The sequence below is a fragment of the Terrapene carolina genome, unplaced genomic scaffold (genome assembly GCF_002925995.2).
Source record: "Terrapene carolina triunguis isolate 2854851 unplaced genomic scaffold, T_m_triunguis-2.0 Scaffold33911, whole genome shotgun sequence".
Classification (NCBI taxonomy): Eukaryota; Metazoa; Chordata; order Testudines; family Emydidae; genus Terrapene; species Terrapene triunguis.
Genome location: NW_020698262.1, coordinates 6,985,378 through 7,003,695, shown reverse-complemented (window position 1 = coordinate 7,003,695; position 18,318 = coordinate 6,985,378). Strand labels below are relative to the sequence as shown.

Sequence of the window (18,318 nt, the reverse complement as noted above, 5' to 3'; positions counted from 1 at the left end):
TATAAATAACCATCACACAGCCAGGCTGACTGGATTTGTCATGTGAGAGTCTGGGGGCACGTGAATGTCGCAGCGGATGGTGCAGTGGGAAGTTATTCTGTCTACATGGAACACTTCACGTTTCTGTTCCTTTAACCACATTTAACTGATGTGAGCCCATTTTTTGTGACTGCTCAGCATTTTTATCATATTTTTCAAATGACACCACCGATGAATGGATGGAAAAATACCTATTAGCTGAGTGAGTCAATTCCCCTTGAAGGAAAGGATACAATCTCCCGATAGAGGCCCTATCTGATAGTAAACTGATACTAAGCTTAATTTTAATGCAAAAGCTTCTTTTTAATAATTCATCATCAACAACCAGAATATTAAATGACTTTTTACCTGAAAAGGAATCTGGGCTGCTGGTCAATAAAAACAACAGAACACGGGTCACTTCCTGTGCCCCTCACATATGGAAGCAATCCCATTAACTCATGTATCAATTACGTGTATGACTAAGATTTTGTTAGCCTGCAGCCCCTGTTATTAACCAGTGCATACAATGGCTACAACCACGCACATCACACAACAATATGGTCCTCAGATATTTTATTGTACAAGGCTGGTCTTCATAAAATATTTCTGAACGTACAAATAATCATGACAAACGGAACAGTTTTTATGAATGTTTAGTTGTTTTGGGCAGGGGAATAACAGCCCTTCCCAAGTCTCAGTGATGAGTGTAGGACCAATTGGTAGATTGATTAAAAAGAAATGACCAAGTTCTTCCTGAAGGAGAGTAAAAGTCATTATGCTGAGTAGAAATCACATGCATTTCAAGGGGACGGTGGGTTGCAGAGAGACCATGGCTGGGTCAGGATTATAAATGCAAAAATATGTGGTCCGTGCCTCAAAAATTGTTCCCTAGAATGGCCCCTTTGTGGTTATATTATGGAGATGCTGCAGGTTATGTGGGGAGCCACAAAAGGGGCAGGAAATTCCCACCCAGTGCTGCAGTTGTGTTCATCCATGGCAATTTTGATAGCTGCAAATAGTCAGTCCCTAAGTATTAATCCCGGTATATCACAGCTGTGCAGCTATGTGACTACGTAGTGAAAGACCCTTTTCCTAATGCAATTGCAAAAGAGGGTAGACCTAGGGTGACCGTGGCAACCTGAACTCTGAATGTCCTAGCATCTCTGGATATTAAATTTCAGCTGTAATGTAGCATTTCTTTAGAGCCTGGGTATGTTTTGCTCTACATGGCAGTGCAGGGGAGCAAGGAAGCCTAAGGGGATTCCTTGCGTTGCCTCCTCACTTTGCCATTCTGCATACGGAAAGGGCAGCTCCATGGGGTTAAAGAAGCAGGGAAGGAGCAGAAACTTGCCTCCAGCCCACACACCCATCCCAACCCCATGTACCAGCCAGCGCAGTGGAGCCCACACAGAGTGGAAAGTACTCTGCTACTGGCATAAGCCTGGAAGACTTAATTTACCAGCTGAAGCCAGGGGAGAAGCAGGGAAGCAATTGTAGCTCCAAGAGTCACAATTTCTTTGCTGGGGTAGCACTGCTACGTGCCACCCCTTGTTCTATGCTAGCCAGAAAGTGACAGCCTAGCCCTTCATTTTTTGCAATAATTGGATGCTGGGAAAGAGATTCTATTTGATGTAGCTGTATCAAATTATATTCTGGCCAAGAAACTAAACCATAGACAATCTGCTGCTGTTAACTGGGATGAGTTTATGATCTAGCATTACTCTGAATTTGTCTTTCACTGTTTTTAACACCTCCTCATCTGTAAGTGTTGTGGTTTCCACCAGATCCATGTTCTCCTTGTAATTGTATTTAACCTTGGTGAGTTTCCACCCAACTAAAGCCCAAAGACCATCACTGGTCTGGAGGCTGCAGATGGACTTTTTAACGAACAGAGAATCTGGAGATGTCTGGAGATACACACTCTGGGGCCTGAAATCTTCTATCTCTCGTGGCTCAAGGGTAAACAGGTAAACTTTCTTACATGCATTTTTTTCCAGATTATTGGAATTAGAGAAGCTTTGGTTGGGATTGTATTGCTTCCTTTTGATTTTCTCAAAGTACCAGATCCCATTGTCTTCCATGAAGCGAAAGATGCCAGGAACCTGGGGCTGGTCTTTCCCAGAAATCAGCTCCATTGGCTGCCACATTTGATAGACCATTCCAAAGCCGCCGTCCACTATGTAGGCTTTCCCATCCAAGACCACCTTTAGCAGAAGGTGATTAATATGATGATCATATGCATTTTCTTCTGGGCTGTAAACTTTTGCTCCTATAATGGTGGTGTCATATCCCAGCGTTTTCAGAACCCAATATAAAAGATGGTTGTTTTCCATGCACCAGCCACCACGTTTCTTCTTCACTATTTTGTCATAAACTGGTTCTAAGTCTAACTCGATGGTTTCCCCGCAGTGGATGCTGAGGTTTTCAAAAGGAACAGCCCTGATGTGGTGCTGGAATATTGCAGTCAAGGTCTCCAAATCCGGGTTTTTGTAGGAGCCATTATAAGAAATTCTGGTGAAATATTCCGCGATGTTCATGTTACCTGTATGGTGAGTAAAAGAACAATTGTGTGTGTCTGAAATGCTTCGATGAGTGTCACCATCCGTCATAGAAGCAGAATGTCTTTACACCCTGATTGTTTAAAATGACTAAGCCCCTTACAGAAGACAAGGAGACGAGTTTGTTTGTTTTACCTTTGTGCCTAGTGACTTCAGGTGTGCTAGGCACACTACATACACATTTTAAGAGGTACTTCCTGTCCAGAAGAGCTTACTATCTAAATAGACCAGTCAGACAAAGGAAGTGATATTGTTCCCATTTTTCAGGTGGGATATTGAGTCAGGGAGACAACTGTGGCCCAGATTATCAAAGATATTTAGGTGCCTACCTCAGGGGGAGTTAGATGCCTAAATACCTTTGAGGATCTGGGTTTAAAGGACGCACTCAAGGTCATAGTGGGAGCCAGAAACCACACCCAGCACTCCTGAGCCCTGATCTAGTTCTTTAACTGCAAGGCCACCCTTCTAGGCACTGCTTGGTTAAATATTTCCTGTGCTATTCATGCTGGTTGGCAGAGGGCACATATCCCACTGTCTTCTGCTCTTACTGCTGACAGGAGCTAGAAGCAGATTCGCACTCCTGGTGCTGTGGCCTTTCAGTGAGCCTGGCAGCTCCATTCTCCTCTCATTAGTAGGGGTGAATGGGAGGGGCTCGTTTTCTGCCTCTTACTCACCACCATCCCTGGTGGCTCAGCTCCCCAGCTTTGTGCCTCACTGGTCTAAGTGAGGTGTTAGGAGCAGGAAGGAGATGCTCACTTTCCAAAAGAAGGAAATCAAGGACCGTGACAGAGCATCATCTCCACCGTGGCTTTTCCCCTCCCACTACATAATGTGAGATACAGCAGGGAGGATGGGTTGCCCTTATTCTCCCTACTCACTGTTCCTTTCCTGGGAGGAGGGATAGCTCAGTGGTTTGAGCATTGGCTTGCTAAACCCAGGGTTGTGAGTTCAATCCTTGAGGGGGCCATTTAGGGATCTGGGACAAAAATCTGTCTGGGGATTGGTCCTGCTTCAAGCAGGGGGTTGGACTAGATGACCTCCTTCCAACCCTGATATTCTATGATTCTATGACAATCTTCAGAGGCAACCAGCAGGCCCTGTGCCTGGAAGTCAATTGTCAGGAATGGGCAAATAGATCTACAACCCCTTTACCTGACAGCAGCAGGACCTGGCTCTCTCCGTCTGCACCGTTGTTCCTGCCTTTTAGAAACCCTGGGGCCTGAGAGGGAGCCCCAAATGCACTGGGATTAGGGAATGCACCACCCATCAATTCAACGCACTCTGGGGTCTCCCAAACTTCAGTGTACAAAGGGCCGTGTGGCCAGCAATGAGACCAGGTTCTCCTTCCCACTGCTGGGGGAATGAAAGACAAGCCAGTCAGCAACAGCTGCAGATCAGATCAAGGTGCGCAGGCTAGCTGGCTGTTCCCAGAATATAATGTCCCAGGTGGGCAGAGATCACTACTCAAGATCACAGCTCATGGTAAGCAATGCAGGAAAGAAGCCAGGACCTGGTGGAGAAAACCCAGGGGATTGGTGGCCCTTTGGGGAGGGAACAGGGATTTTGATATGGACAAACAGGCTAATAGTTATACCCAGAGGACCAAAGAGTTAAAACCACCAAACATCAGCCTACTCTGAGAATCAGATTGAGAATGACTGGTCAGAGCACAGATGATTGATCTGAGAGGCCTCAAACATTCTCAGGTGCCTTCTGTGCCTTAAGATAAAGGTGTCCTTAGCCCAAGGGATAAAAATCCCATTGCGCTGCTCTCTAGGTAGACTTCCTCCTATGAGTCATGTATTTAAAACTTCCTACACTAAGGATATAAGAAGTATTCAATCTGGATAAAGTTATCAGTATGCAGTACTGAAAAACCCTCAAAAACCCCATCATATGAAAGAAATGGGGAAAATACACCAAATATAAAACAGTATTGCTCCCAATTAGAACAATATGCAGGCAGGATCAGAAATGTCCACAACTGGTGCTGTTCAGAATGTATAGAAATGTAAATTGTAGCTATCCCAGTATCGTCAACCCCAAAGGTTCAAATGTCAGGCCCCCAAAAATCACACGATTGGCTTAAAAATCATGAGATTTTTAAAAATAATACATTTGGGTTCCTTTTCTTTACGTTCTGGAACTGGCGCATTCAGGGGTTACATTTTCAAGCTTTTCACAGCAACCAGGAGGTCTAGAAAAAAAATTTTTTTTTTTTAAATGAGATCTGAGATTCTCAAGTAATAACCTGATTCTAGCTTTGAAATTGTTAAGAAAACCACCAAATATCACAAGAGTTGTCAACACTGCTATCCAACTTCAATTCCTTTTGTTACTTTTCTGGTAGAAGTAAAAACAGTATTTTAAATGATTTTTCCTCTTTAAGGGAAATCTTACTGTGTTGTTGCTACTCTAATTTCAAATGTATTGAAAGTATGTTGGCTTTGAAAACAAAATAAAATGTATTATTGCTTACAACTATCAGAACCAGGCATAACATCAGAAGTGTTTGAATCTGTCCATCTGTCATGGTTATTTCTGGGTCACCTTTCACACTGGCATCTGAACCAAGTCAGATGATGTGAATGTGTATTCTGGCTGGGCTGATAATTGAGAGAATAAGCCAGTAAGTCTGTTACACTGACACAAGAGAAGTCAAGTCTGAAATTGGCTGAAGATTCCCTCTCAGTTCTTATGCAGTGTAGCCGTTTCCTGCAATGTTTGTTCATAGGCCAGATCTGAATGCACATTTATGACCAAGTCAGCCACAAAGATTCTGGGTTTAAAAGGTGTCTTACCTGTAAAAACAGTTCAACCACAAGTGTATCAGTTTTCACTCTCTTGCTTCTTTAGGCACTAAACCGTCTGGCCCGGTTTTCAGTCCTTTATGCAGTGAAGAACTTGGGAACAGACAACAGTTCTCCAGCTTCTCTTGAGAGAAATTCCTTCTTTCATCACGTCACTTTCACTCTCTTCTGTAACTGACCAATGCCAGAGGAGGGAGGAGTTCAGCTGTAGTGAGCTAGCAAATTTTAGTTGCACTGACGTAATGAGGATTCTAACTCTACTCGTTAGAACACACACTGCTTTGTCTTTTTCAGTGGCTAAATCTACTGGTTGGCTGTCGGGGACAGGGAGAGTTATTTGTTTCAATAACATTATAATATCGGAGGATGGTACTTTTTTCAGGATATTAGGCAGCTAAGTGTTGGTCAGGAATTTAGGGCTGAAAGTTCATGAACAGTTGATCTGAGAAGATTTTCACTATTTGATATGTCACAAGAATAACAAGATTCTAGCACTGTTGAACACAAACACAAACCCTAGTCCTGATTGGGCAGCAAACCCAAGTTCTTGTATTGTAGCTGTTGTCAGACGCCACCGGTGTGGTGCTCTGCTCTGTCCAATGTTGGTAACTGTCGGCTGCGTGCGTGTGTTCCCTCTGTGTGCTGCCCCGGCTCTGCGCAGATCGCTGACACAGCAGACCCCAAGAGAACCCCCAATAACCACAGACTCCGATAAGGCACGAAGGCACCCAGCCAGGTTTATTGTCAAACGAAACACAGTCTCTAGCTCCCCGGATCAGATGTCTACAGTTCTGCTAGTACATACGTGTTCCCTGACAATGGACCGGCTCAGTCAGTGACGGGACACTCCACTGCCCCCTAGGCTGGACAAAGACACTGCTCCAGGGATGCATTCTTATACACAGGTACAAACAAGTTACACAGCATTCCTGACGTATTGAGGTGCAACCCCTCCATGCAGTAAGGTGCCGCCTCTCACCTTGTTCATGTTGGTTAGAACAAAACAACTCCATCCATCATAATACCCTTTTGCCCCTGTCTTTAGGATGGGTTCGCCTGTTCTTTGTTATCTGTGTGTGTAATGTGCAAGTATCGGAGTGTTCTGGTATCATCCTGGCATATGTTTGTATCTTTAGTGTCCAGTACCTTTTAGGTAAATGTATTTTGAACCATCAGCCCTTTTGTTGCCAGCTTCTGCAAGCAGGGCCTGCCTCTGGCTCATAGCTTAACTTTGCTTTATGATAGCAAAGTCTTGACCATTACTTTAGTTCAGGCCTTAGGCCTCATACCGGGCCTCTGATAAGGGTTTATGTTTCAGGGCCTCATCTTACTACAGTAGTTTAGTGTCTAATTTGTTATCCTTTGTCTCTGCTACATTTCTTTGTGGATTACAGTAGATTTTGTAGAATGTAGAATGTGTCTTCTTGGATGTTTGAACTGTGTCAAGCGTTACAGGACTCTAACAGTGACTGGAGCCTCTGGATGCTACATAAGAATTAAAGAATAACTACTGCTATGTAGCATTCCTCCCATCACGGAGTATAACTCATATTGCTTTCCACCTAAGGATTAGTGTGAATTTTTCTAAGCTAAATCTCATTTTGCTATTTTCCTCCCAAGCCTCAACTATTTCTAGATTCTTTTGTATTAATTCTCTGTGCTCAGCGACATCCTAATTTAATATCAACAAAACATTTCACTAAACTGCTGATTGTGCAGATAAATAAGTTCAGGCACAGATCTCTATGGTAACCCACTGCACAACCTGTCCCCCATCTCAATACTTTGCTCTTTGTCATTGCCATCTGTGGATGGTCTTTCACCCCATGTGGCTGTGCTCAGGTCCAAGCCACGTTATCGTCAAGGGAACAGGTTGCCTGACATAGGCAGACATCCCCTGGGAAGCTCCATGTTTGTAAACAGACAAAGATAACTGTCCGGATTGCAACACTTATCAGATTTCACTGTCCAGGTTAGATCCTGTCGTACTTAGAGTCAGAACCCAGTGTTTTACGGGAGAGCAAGCCAAACCCCAAGCAATCAGACAGCAGTGTCCGCTAAGCATTCTTCTGCTTTTTAAATCTCGCTGGGAATTTCCCCATTTGGGGTGTTGTAGGAAAGTGAGGGACTGATAGCACTAACTAGAGACAAGCTCACTGTAAGTACTGACAGTCCGACACCTACAGGAACCCATTTCCCACAACACAGCCTTAAACTGCTTCTTCCTTGCAGAACATTCTTGATTTCAGGGGAGATCTCTGCCCCTCCTCACACATTTCCCCTTCCATCCCTCCCCTCTCCCTGAGCCTTATGCAAAGCCTAGTGAACTTAGTGGGTCTTTCCACTGATTTCAGTGGGCATTGGATCATGCCCTGAAAGAACCTGCTTCCCAGTGATCTTCCAGCTCAGCGGGAAAGTCTGACCATGGCTCTCATCAGCAGCTTCCCTTCAGTCAGCGACAAAGTGTCATTCGGGAGCGGCACAAGGTGCTTGCTCCATCCCCCAGGTCAGAACCCACTGGCTCTGCGGGGCTGGGAAGAGGCTCAGGAATGGGTTCAAGAGGTGCATGCTGAGCCCTCGTACGGCAGCTGAGCTCCGGGGCAGCAGGCCCACTGCTGGTGTGGTGGGGACTATTCTTTCACAGGGTAACCCACACACACACTCAGCGTTGCGCTCTGTCCCTCTCTAGCGGTGGCTTGAGAGCAATGAGCCTGCTGCAGCACTGGCTTACAGAGCAAGGTCTTCTAGCTCAAGCAGTAGAGGCTTATGCAAAGAACCAGAGGTGCCCAGGTTTGAGTCCTTCTGCTGATGGCCCAGCTGGGACCAGGTCATTACACAGGCTAAGTATAACAGACTCACCACTCTGAAGTGACCAGAGCGCCCTCTGATTCCTTACTAAGGACGATTGCAGAGTCCAGTCCTGCATTCCTTGAATGCCTGAAACTTCTATTGCCATCCGAGCAGTTTGGGTGGATGAGGCAGAGCGGGTCTGTGGCAGCCCCCATGAAGGCATTAGGATTCAGTCACCCCTTGGGGGGCTAAAATGACAGCAAGCACCCCTGGCTCAATGCAGAAGGATACAGCTGAGTCTTATGAGTCCAAAGCAGTCCAAGTTCAGACTTTGTTACTGCCATGTGTGTCCTAGTGAAGGTCTTCTCAGCCCAAGATCCAGGCAGAGTGCTCTCCTGCCTGGGATTTCAAACTGACGTGCAGTTTGGGGGAATGAAAGCGCAATCACTATTCTTAACAACCTGGCATTATAGAGACCATGAAACTGTTCTATACATTAATATTTGTATTCACATGAAATTGTACAGCTCTAGCTATTTATACAGATACATTTAATAAATGGGCAATTGCAAATCTTTGTTACATTAAATTTCTCCAATTTCTCTTATTGGGGATAGGCAGGTGATCTGGTGTTTCTCTGACCACAGAGAACTCACTATTAACCACATTTTCCTGTATTTCAGGCTGAATAAACATGTTGTTTTAGATGCATTCACATTAACTAGGTCTGATTGTAATCATTCTTTGCATTCTTAAGAATTTGCAAGCCTGTTTTCAATAAATTATAGGGTTGGTCACGTTATTACATCCATCAGCATTTTAATTCATTCTCTTACTGATTTTAATAATCGAATTCTGAATACTGTGTGATTAAAATGTTCTCTAGCAGCAATATATTCTTCTGTTACTGCTGGTAATCTTAATGGTCACTAGATGTCACTATAATTTTACTTGGTCTTCAAACGTAACAAACTGATGAAATTCTCGTGCACTCTGATAGGCTTATGTTAAAGGCCCTGTAAAAAAAACATTATTAGTGATCAGAAAACTATTCCAAATACAAAGCTTACAGAAAAGAAAGTTGTCTGTAGTGGTGTTGTAGCCATGTTGGTCCCAGCATATTAGAGGGAGGTGAGATAATATCTTTATTGAACCAACTTCTGTTGGTGAAACAGACAAGCTTTCCAGCTACACAGCGCTTTTCTTCAGGTCTGGCAAAGGAACTCAGACCTAAACACTTGCCTTTGGTTGAGCTATTACCAGTAGTTTTGAGGTTGAGTTGATGTGCAAGGAACTATCATTTTTTTAAAAAAGATCCTTGGTGGGGAACTTGATAGCCCAGATTTTGAATGTGTCAATTTCTCAGACCCAGAATGTGACTGGACACAATTTACTTTTTTTTAATGAACTTATAACCCATGTGAGTACTTACCATTCTAATCCTGATGGTTCCTATATACCTCAGGGTTAGCTATGGGACTTCGGACTTGTGCTGTAGAAAGAAGAAACTATTTGCATTTGAAAAGACCTCTGCTCAAGCAGCAAAGTACAAGAGATTAAACTGCTGTATCACTTTTATCAACACATACGTTGTATCAGGGCTGGCTCCAGTCACCAGCTTACCAAGCAGGTGCTTGGGGCAGCAACTTCGGACAGGGGCGGCACGTCCAGCTGTTCGGTGGCAATTCGGCGGATGGTCCCTCACTTTTTGTTTGGCTGCTTGGGGCGGCCAAAACCCTGGAGCCGGCCCTGCGTTGTATCCCCTCCCACAAGGCCCCACCCCGCCTCTTCCCAGCCTCTTTCCAGCCTCTCTCCCGAGCACGCCATGTCCATGCTCCTCTCCCTCCATCCCAGCGCCTCCTGCACACCGCTGAACAGCTGTTCCACAGCATGCAGGAGGCACTGGGAGGGAGGAGGAGGAGTTTATCAGCAGGGGCCACAGGCGGACGCGAGAGGGAGGGAGCACCTGCTAATTTTTTTCCATGGTTGCTCCAGCCCTGGAAGATCCACAGAGTCGGCGCCTATGCCTGTATATGATGGAAACCACTTCAAGCCAGGGGGTGCTGCTGCATCCCCAGCACCCCTAGTTCTAGCACCTGTGCCTAACTGCTTTTCTTTACAGAGGTTAGTTCAGTAGGCTGTCTCTGAACACTAGACCACACTGCCTCTCGGATGGTCCAAGGAGCTAGTAAAATAGTATTTCCCTGTCGTCATTGGCAGTGGTGGTCAGGCACAAGGTTTGTAGGGCTGTGACAAAGTTGGGGCAAGGGACAGTCCTTGAGCCACCAGCAGATACAAAGGAGGAGAATAGAAAGAGCAACCCCCCCAGGATGCCCATGGTGTGAAGAGTTGTGGGCCGAAAAGGAGCTATGGAGGTGACCACCCCCCACCAGCAGTGATTTCTATGGGTGAAGAATGAGTGGGCCCCTCAAGCGGGACCTGGAGGATTACTAAGGGAGCCCCAGGGGGTAGCACCTCCAGTAAGAAGGGAAAGAAAACACCTTCCTGTCAGGTAAGCGGGGAGATGTGTGACAGAGTGCTGGGAAACAACAACTGAGGCAGCACTCTGGGCGCTGCAACAACAGCAGTTGCTCTGGAGTAGCCCTGATTAGGAAGAGCTGTGCCTAATTCATGGAGTGGGATGGGCTGAGGAGAGTTAGCTAGTTAGCCCTTTACCCAAGAGGTAGAAAAGTCCATGTGTGGATTTATTCTCATATAAATCTGAAGAAAAGGGGAACCCTACGCTATCTCCTATATGCAATTTCCCAGTATAAGGGACAAAGCAAAAGTCTTGGATGAGAGACTAATTGTAGATGGTAACTAATCCCCATACACACTGATTCAGTCAGCAAATGCAGGAGTGGCATGTTAGGGGTTAAATTTGATTGAGGCATGTGTGATGTCATTTATTTGTATTGAGAAATGGCAACGTAGAAGTATTATTAAGGAATAGTTGGTACAGGGTTTAATGTTGAAATTGAAAGAAAGACCTACATTTTATAAGGCCAAGAAAACCTCTGGGTGAACGTTGAGAGGTACAAATGAGTGCTTTATTTCCTTTCTGATGATTAGTTTACAGGTTTATGCTGCCTGCTGGAACCCTTATCTTATCTGAAGTTCTGAGTATAGCGCTGTGGATTAAATTTCACTAAATATCCAAGATAAAATACACCTCTACCCCGATATAACGCTGTCCTCGGGAGCCAAAAAATTTTACCGCGTTATAGGTGAAACCGCGTTATATCGAACTTGCTTTGGTCCACCAGAGTGTGCAGCCCCGCCCCGCCCCCCGGAGCACTGCTTTACCGCGTTATATCCGAATTCGTGTTATATCGGGTCGCATTATATCAGGGTAAAGGTGTAGTTACAAATTTAATTGTAGTTAGTTACTATTGTTTTAAGAATTGTAATGAAGTTGTTTAGTATCAGTGAGATGCTGAGTTACATATACCTACTTTTACGTATGGGAGTGTCCTTTAACAATTACATGGAGTTATGTTTTAGTATTAGAAAATAGTATTAATTATAATCAAGTTGTTTATTGTATTACTTTTGGTTAATGAACAAGTGTTTAATTTGAAATGATAAAAAGCATTTTAGTGTTTGGCATTGGAATGTTACTTTGATAGTGAACTCTGGAAGTTATCTAATGTAGAACAAAATTGGGTATAAAATTTCCCATACTGGAGGCTGGAATAAATAAACTCACCTGGAATTAAAGTTAGTTTTAAGATTAAAGGAACTTTTAAGAGTATAGTACTATTCAATACACTGTTACAGCTTCTTGTTGAATATAACAATTAGAATTAAGGGAAAACAGAATTAAAATAGTAATAATTCAGTTTGTATTATATTTTCAGTTATCATTGAGGGTTCTGAGATTCTAAAAGGAACTAAGGGCTTGTCAACACCGGAAATGCTTCAGCAGCCCAACTGCAATGGTGTAGTGGTGCCACTGTAGGACTTCAGTATAGACACTACATACGCTGATGGGAAGAGTTCCCCATCAACATAGGTAATCCACCTCCTCGAGAGGCAGTAGCTAGGTCAATGGACGAATTCTTCTGTCGACCTTGAGCTGTCTACACTGGGAATCAGGTTGGCTTAACCACGTCACTCAAGGTGTAGATTTTTCACATCCCTGAGTGACGCAGCTGGGTCGACCTAATTTTTTAGTGTAGACCAGGCCTAAGAATATGCCAAAAGACAAACCTTTGTGAGATTGTGGTAGCATTAACTGAATGATGGGAAAGAATGCATAATACCTGACTTGTTTATGTGATCAAATTTATCACCTGTAGTCTGAAGGAGGATCATCCCCAAAATTTGCATTGTTGAGTAGTAAGTGTCAACATTAGAAACAGATCCTAAAGGGTGTGATCCAAACCTATCAGTGCAACTGAATGGAAAACATTCATAAAAAGCAGATTCTACCACAGTTTGGTAGAGGAGCAACCTCACCTGAAAATCTTGAGCAAAGAATCGTGTTGTTCTGGATCCAGAAAGCTCTTCCCACTTCCTTTAGCAGTGGCCCTGAAGGGTCAACTTCCTCGCCCTAAGAGAGGGAAGTTTCTTTAACTGAGTCCTTCATAGACAACACCTATGGAGGATTTGGGCACACTGATCCAAAGCTGCCTTGGGAAAGAGAAACTTTCCTAAAGGAAGGACAATCCAGTGGTTAGGCTGTTAGCCTAGGATTCAGAAGACCTGCATTTAATTCTCTGTTCCACCATAGAGTGAGTAAGTCATTTAGGGGTACATCTATGCTGCCATAGGCGCCAACTTTCCCTGGCGCCAGTGGGTGCTAGCCCCCCCCTCCACCCTTTCCCCACCCCTGCCCCGCCCCCATTCCAACCCCTTCCCCAAAGTCTAAAGATTTGCAGTAATGCTCATAATACCAAACAGGAGCTTCTGTGACCTTTATTCACAATTGGCACAAGCTCATGTGAGAGCAGCAAAATACTACAATAGATTCTTGCAGCACATTGCAAAAGTTCATGGCTTTCAAGCCTAATTTTCAAACCCAGCCTCCATGTGCAAAGCAATTGTGCGCATCTATACCCAAAGATATACACACTCTGGCATGATGCCCAATTACTTTTGTATGTGCATAATGTGAGATCACATGTGTAGGTATGCAAGCATGCTAGATTGTGCACACATAAAAGTGGGCCAAGTATGTGCCCCTCCATTGAAAATCAGGCAATTAAATGTCATCCTTTAAATCTGCATCTCTGCTAAGCCTGCCAGCCAGAGTAGGAATTAGTGCTAATTGGGCTGTGTGTGTGTGAGCGACATGGGCATGTGTCCATTGGAGGCAGAACTGAGATCGGGTAGCATCCAAGACACTTCACCTAGAGTAGTGAACAGCCAGCATATCCAGTCACCACCAATCTGGAGCACGGCGAAGCCACTATATCCTAGAACTGAAAGTTTCTGTGTTTAATGGCAAACCACCCCGAGTCAGCTGGCCCACCAGGGTGTTAAAATATGCTATTAAAATGATGTATGAATCCCTACACTGGATCAGCTCTTAAACTGATTGACACCAGTTGATCTCCACTACGTCTGCTTGTGAATCTGTCCCACTGTGTTGACTCTCCATGGGTCAATTTTTCCGCAGGTTTCACTAAAATTGCCGTCACTTACCCCGTCCCAGCCATGAATTTGACTCTGTTTCCTGCATTTCTTCTTGCCACAGGTACACAAGAGGGAAACTATTCTACCAGCAAAAATCAATCACATGTGCCTTGGCCAAAACAAAGAGTTGTTTGTTTTCTCTTTAGCTGTGAAACTTTCCATCCAGCTCTACTCTTTAAATTGATCATCTTTGTTCTTTTGTAACACAAGTTAAGCAGGTTCTCTGAGCCTAAGGAAATCTATCTGAGCATTTCATCTAGCTTACTTGCCTGTACAGATTCAATAACAGAAAACTCCTTCGAAGTCAACTCAGATTTAATCTCCATCTTGTCCTAGTACATTACCATGGCTTTGTTGTAAAGGTGTAATATATGGTATTTGAAATGCCATGGGTGATATAACACCACTGATTATTTTTCAATCAGAGCCTCACCATTAAAGTCATTGGGAAGTGCTCTTTAAAAATCAGTGGCGTAATATGGCCCATCAGAGCCACCATTTTGACCAATAGAGGTATCTGTTCATTCTACATTCCCAAAGGATCCACACTATCTATCCCTTAGCCTCAGGATCTGTAACCAGCTGTGTCATGGAAGTGAAGATTTTTTTCTCCCCTAGATTTATCCTGTTTCTCCTCTTGCAACCAATACTATTCATCCCCGAGCAAGAAGTACTGGAGACATCCTTATTTAAAGGATCTTTCCAGTTCCCCTTCTATCACAAAATCCTTTTAACTACTGAGGCCCTGTTGTCTTTCAAGACAAGTCAAACAAGATAATCTGTATAAAGCCAAGCTCTTCTGAGCTAAATTCAAATTTGTTTTCTTTTGCTCGGTGAAACATAGTGTCTAAGTACAAAAGAAAGTGTGCATGGCTCAGAACTTCAGTCAAGACTGGCATGTGTAAAAATGATCTCCACTGATTGCTTTGACTTGCAAATGTTTCCACTCAGAAAAGATGCTTGCGTTTTTGGGGGTCTTCATCAGACACTGGGACTGTCGTCCAGGTGCAATTTGACTTCAATAGTATAGAAAGAAATGTGAAACCGCTGACGTATACGATCCATTCTTCTTCCATAAATACAAAAGAGCAAAGGGTTGCTTAGATACTATGTTCCAGTAATTGTACCTGTACATTTCTCACGTTCCTGCCTGCCAGTGATTAGTAATGTTGGTTCAGGTTATTGGTTTATGCTCATCGTTTGCCTTTGGAGGTAACAATGTGTGCTCTTGAGATTAGCGTGCTGATTTAAAACAAGTATGTTTACACATTCAGTCTAATAATAATACATATGTTATATGCACTGGCAAGTGTCCAGACCTTGCCACAACATCTCCGCAACTCCTAGCTGAACTTGTCTTTCTGGCCTAGATCCTCAGAGGTATTTAGGCACCTAACTCCCACTGAAATCCCTACAGCTCAGACTCTCATCCAATCCGTCATTATCTCATGTCTTGATTACTGTCATTCTCCCCTCTAGCTTCTTGTTTCCTACACTGCACCCACCCCTCAGTCCATTAAAATCACAGCTGCTCGGATCACCTTCCTTGATTGAATCACTTCTCTAGCTCCCTGCCATCAGGTGTGTGTGTGTGTGTGTGTGTGTGTGTGTGTGTGTGTGTGAGAGAGAGAGAGAGAGAGAGAGAGAGAGAGAGAGAGAGAGAGAGCATCTTACATTCCCTGGCATTGTGTGCAACAGTATTTACGCATGGATATAAAGGCAGACAGTAACATCTCTGTGAAAATCATGCAGTATTGAATGACAACAACAAATCAGTCCGTCCCCCCGTTCCCTCACTCACACACACACACACACACACACACAGAGCAGGTTTAAGCAGAACTGCGCTAGCACAAGCCAGTTTACTAGACAGAGCTACCTCTCAGATGATGCTGAAACAGAGGAAAACCTACATAGGTTCTTCCATGCCACCCATCACTGGCGCATCTGACCAGGGTCTCTATTTTCCAAAAAGCAGATTTACTATAGTATAAAGGGCGAGGCTCAGTGCCACTCAGCATCTTCCAGTTGCTTCTGGGCAATTTTCTTAGCTTGAGCTAGGAATCTGGGCATCAAAAGGCAGTCCTATCATTCACATGCAGCCTGAGCTGTACTCTTCCAGCAATAAACCTGCTTTTTTTGGTGGTGGCTCACTAAATTCTGTTGACAGCTGAAGTAATCATTGTGTAAAGAATAAACCCGATGGCTTCACTAGTTTAAAACGGCTTAGAGTGCAGCTGCTGGGGCAAGACACCATTTCAGGGTCTTAAATCACCTATCAGCAGCAGCCATGGAGCACAGCTGGACTCTATATCGCCCCTTCCCCAGTGGAGAATCTTTCACCCTGCAACTAGACTCTTGTGAATGGCACTAGGGGATCTGCTGAGCATACTTCAGAGAGTTTGTCCCAGACAATTTATCTGAGCTGAAGCTACCATATTTGGATCTATTTCAAAAGCTCCAAAGTTGAAGGGTATCTGGGTCTGAGGTTTCGATTCAGAGCATTCTAAAGAAAAATGGACTGTTAAAAATTCTGATCTAGACCTGCATTCATAATTCTGACACCTTCAAAATTCAGAAGTGCTTGGATCTGGATACTGGGGTTTGGCCCAGGAGTCCTTTTCCTGTTGTCTGATCATCAACCTGCTAAGAAAGGAATTAAATGGCCCTTAGCTCAAAGTTTGTTCACTAGCCCTTCCCCTCCATTCCTGGCATTCACCCGGGGGAATCAGAAACTTCTGTTATCAGGGATGGAGAGGACGGTGCATAGGGAGCACCGGCCTCCATGACTGACCTCAGAAGCAGACTGGTCAACCAGATAAGAGCTGTGTGGCGTTATTGACATAAACTGGGACCATATAGATCATTGTTGCAACCAAGGTCCTGTAGTGGCACCCAAATCTTGTATAATGGGGGTCAAATGGGGGGTCTAAGACAAGGTTATGGTTTACTGGTTATGATTATGCTGTCTATATGTGTGTATCAGTTTTGTAGTTGAAGTTATTAATATTGGCTCTATACTGTCTGTATGGCAAACTTATGCTATGCTTCTGGGTGACATCCCAGACAAGCTGGGATTAGCTCTGCCTAGCCTGCTTGATGGCCCATTAAGGACCATCAGCTATACAATGGACCCACTGAGAGAAGGCCAATATGCCTTCACACTCAGCAAAGTATGCAGGAACTGGCCCATGTGACTCCAGACTTCATTTTGCTGTAATTTTCCACAGTAAGAACAAAGAGGTGTTCTTACACCTGGAAAAGACTATAAAAGGCTGATGCCTCATCTCCATTTGGTCTTCAATCCTGCTTCATACCTCTGGAAGGACTTTGCTACAAGCTGAAGCTTTGAACAAAGGACTGAATGACCCATCCCAGTGGGGGATGTATTCCAGAGACTTAATTTGAACCTGCAGTTTATTCTATCACTGCTACAAGCCTGAACCAAGAACTTTGCCATTACTGTATGTAATTGATTCCATTTAACCAATTCTAACTCTCAATCTCTATTTTTTTTCTTTTATCAATAAACCTTTAGATTTTAGATTCTAAAGAATTGGCAACAGCGTGATTTGTGGGTAAGATCTGATTTGTATATTGACCTGGGTCTGGGGCTTGGTCCTTTGGGATCAGGAGAACCTTTTTTCTTTTATTGGGGTATTGGTTTTCATAACCATTTGGCCCCATAACGAGAGGCACTGGTGGTGATACTGGGAAACTGGAGTGTCTAAGGAAATTGCTTGTGAGACTTGTGGTTAGCCAGTGGGGTGAGACCGAAGTCCTCTTAGTCTGGCTGGTTTGGTTTGCCTTAGGGGTGGAAAAACCCCAGCCTTGGGCTGTAACTGCCCTGTTTAAGCAATTTGTCCTGAGTTGGCACTCTCAGTTGGGTCCCGCCAGAACCGCATCGTCACAAGCTGTAAAAGGAGCCAAGCAAAGCTAGATATCCAGAAACAATACCTTGTGATTAAGAATCCTAGTCCCCAACATGTATTTCCCTCTAAGGCCTCATGAATGGGAGAGACAAGGTGGGTGAGGTAATATCTTGTACTGGACCAACTTATGTGGGTGAAAGAGACAAGCTCTCCAGCTCTTCTTCAGGTCTGTGTAAGCTCAAAAGCTTGTCTCTTTGGTCCAATACAATTGGGCCAATACAAGATATCACCTCACCAATCTTGTCTACCTAATATCCCGGGACAAACACAGCTACAACAACACTGCAAACTTGATGAATGGGAGGGACAGGCACCTTTCCCTCCCTCTTCAAACCATAGCTTCCTAAAAGCTGGAGTAACTACCATTTCCTTTGTGGGCACAGACAGGGGTAAAGGAGGGTTTTTCTTGAACTCCCTTCTTCCTGGTCAGCACTGCACTTTGGCTCTGCCATTTTTGGTTTCAGAGATTCAATGATGGAGTAACCTTTTCTTGGAATAGGGTCTCTGTTGGTGTCTACTGATCTCTGTTAGTTGGAAGACTGGTAGCTCTGGGGAAGTGTAGCCCAT

At 44.2% G+C, this 18,318-nt stretch overlaps 1 protein-coding gene across 1 annotated transcript; it reads right to left on the bottom strand.

Annotated features, from left to right (window-relative positions):
• Window positions 1–1,289: 1,289 nt before the first annotated feature.
• On the bottom strand, window positions 1,290–5,529 carry LOC112106855 (arylamine N-acetyltransferase, pineal gland isozyme NAT-3-like). The gene is made up of 2 exons (XM_024200319.3): window positions 5,381–5,529; window positions 1,290–2,563 (listed from the first exon to the last, which is right to left on the bottom strand). The coding sequence occupies exon 2, from the start codon at window positions 2,556–2,558 to the stop codon at window positions 1,686–1,688; it is 873 nt and encodes a 290-aa protein (XP_024056087.2). The 5' UTR covers window positions 2,559–2,563; window positions 5,381–5,529; the 3' UTR covers window positions 1,290–1,685.
• Between the last annotated feature and the right edge of the window lie 12,789 nt (window positions 5,530–18,318).

Bases quoted from the DNA above. Each gene is read 5' to 3' on its own strand.
- LOC112106855 (XM_024200319.3), bottom strand. From the start codon at position 2,558: ATGAACATCGCGGAATATTTCACCAGAATTTCTTATAATGGCTCCTAC.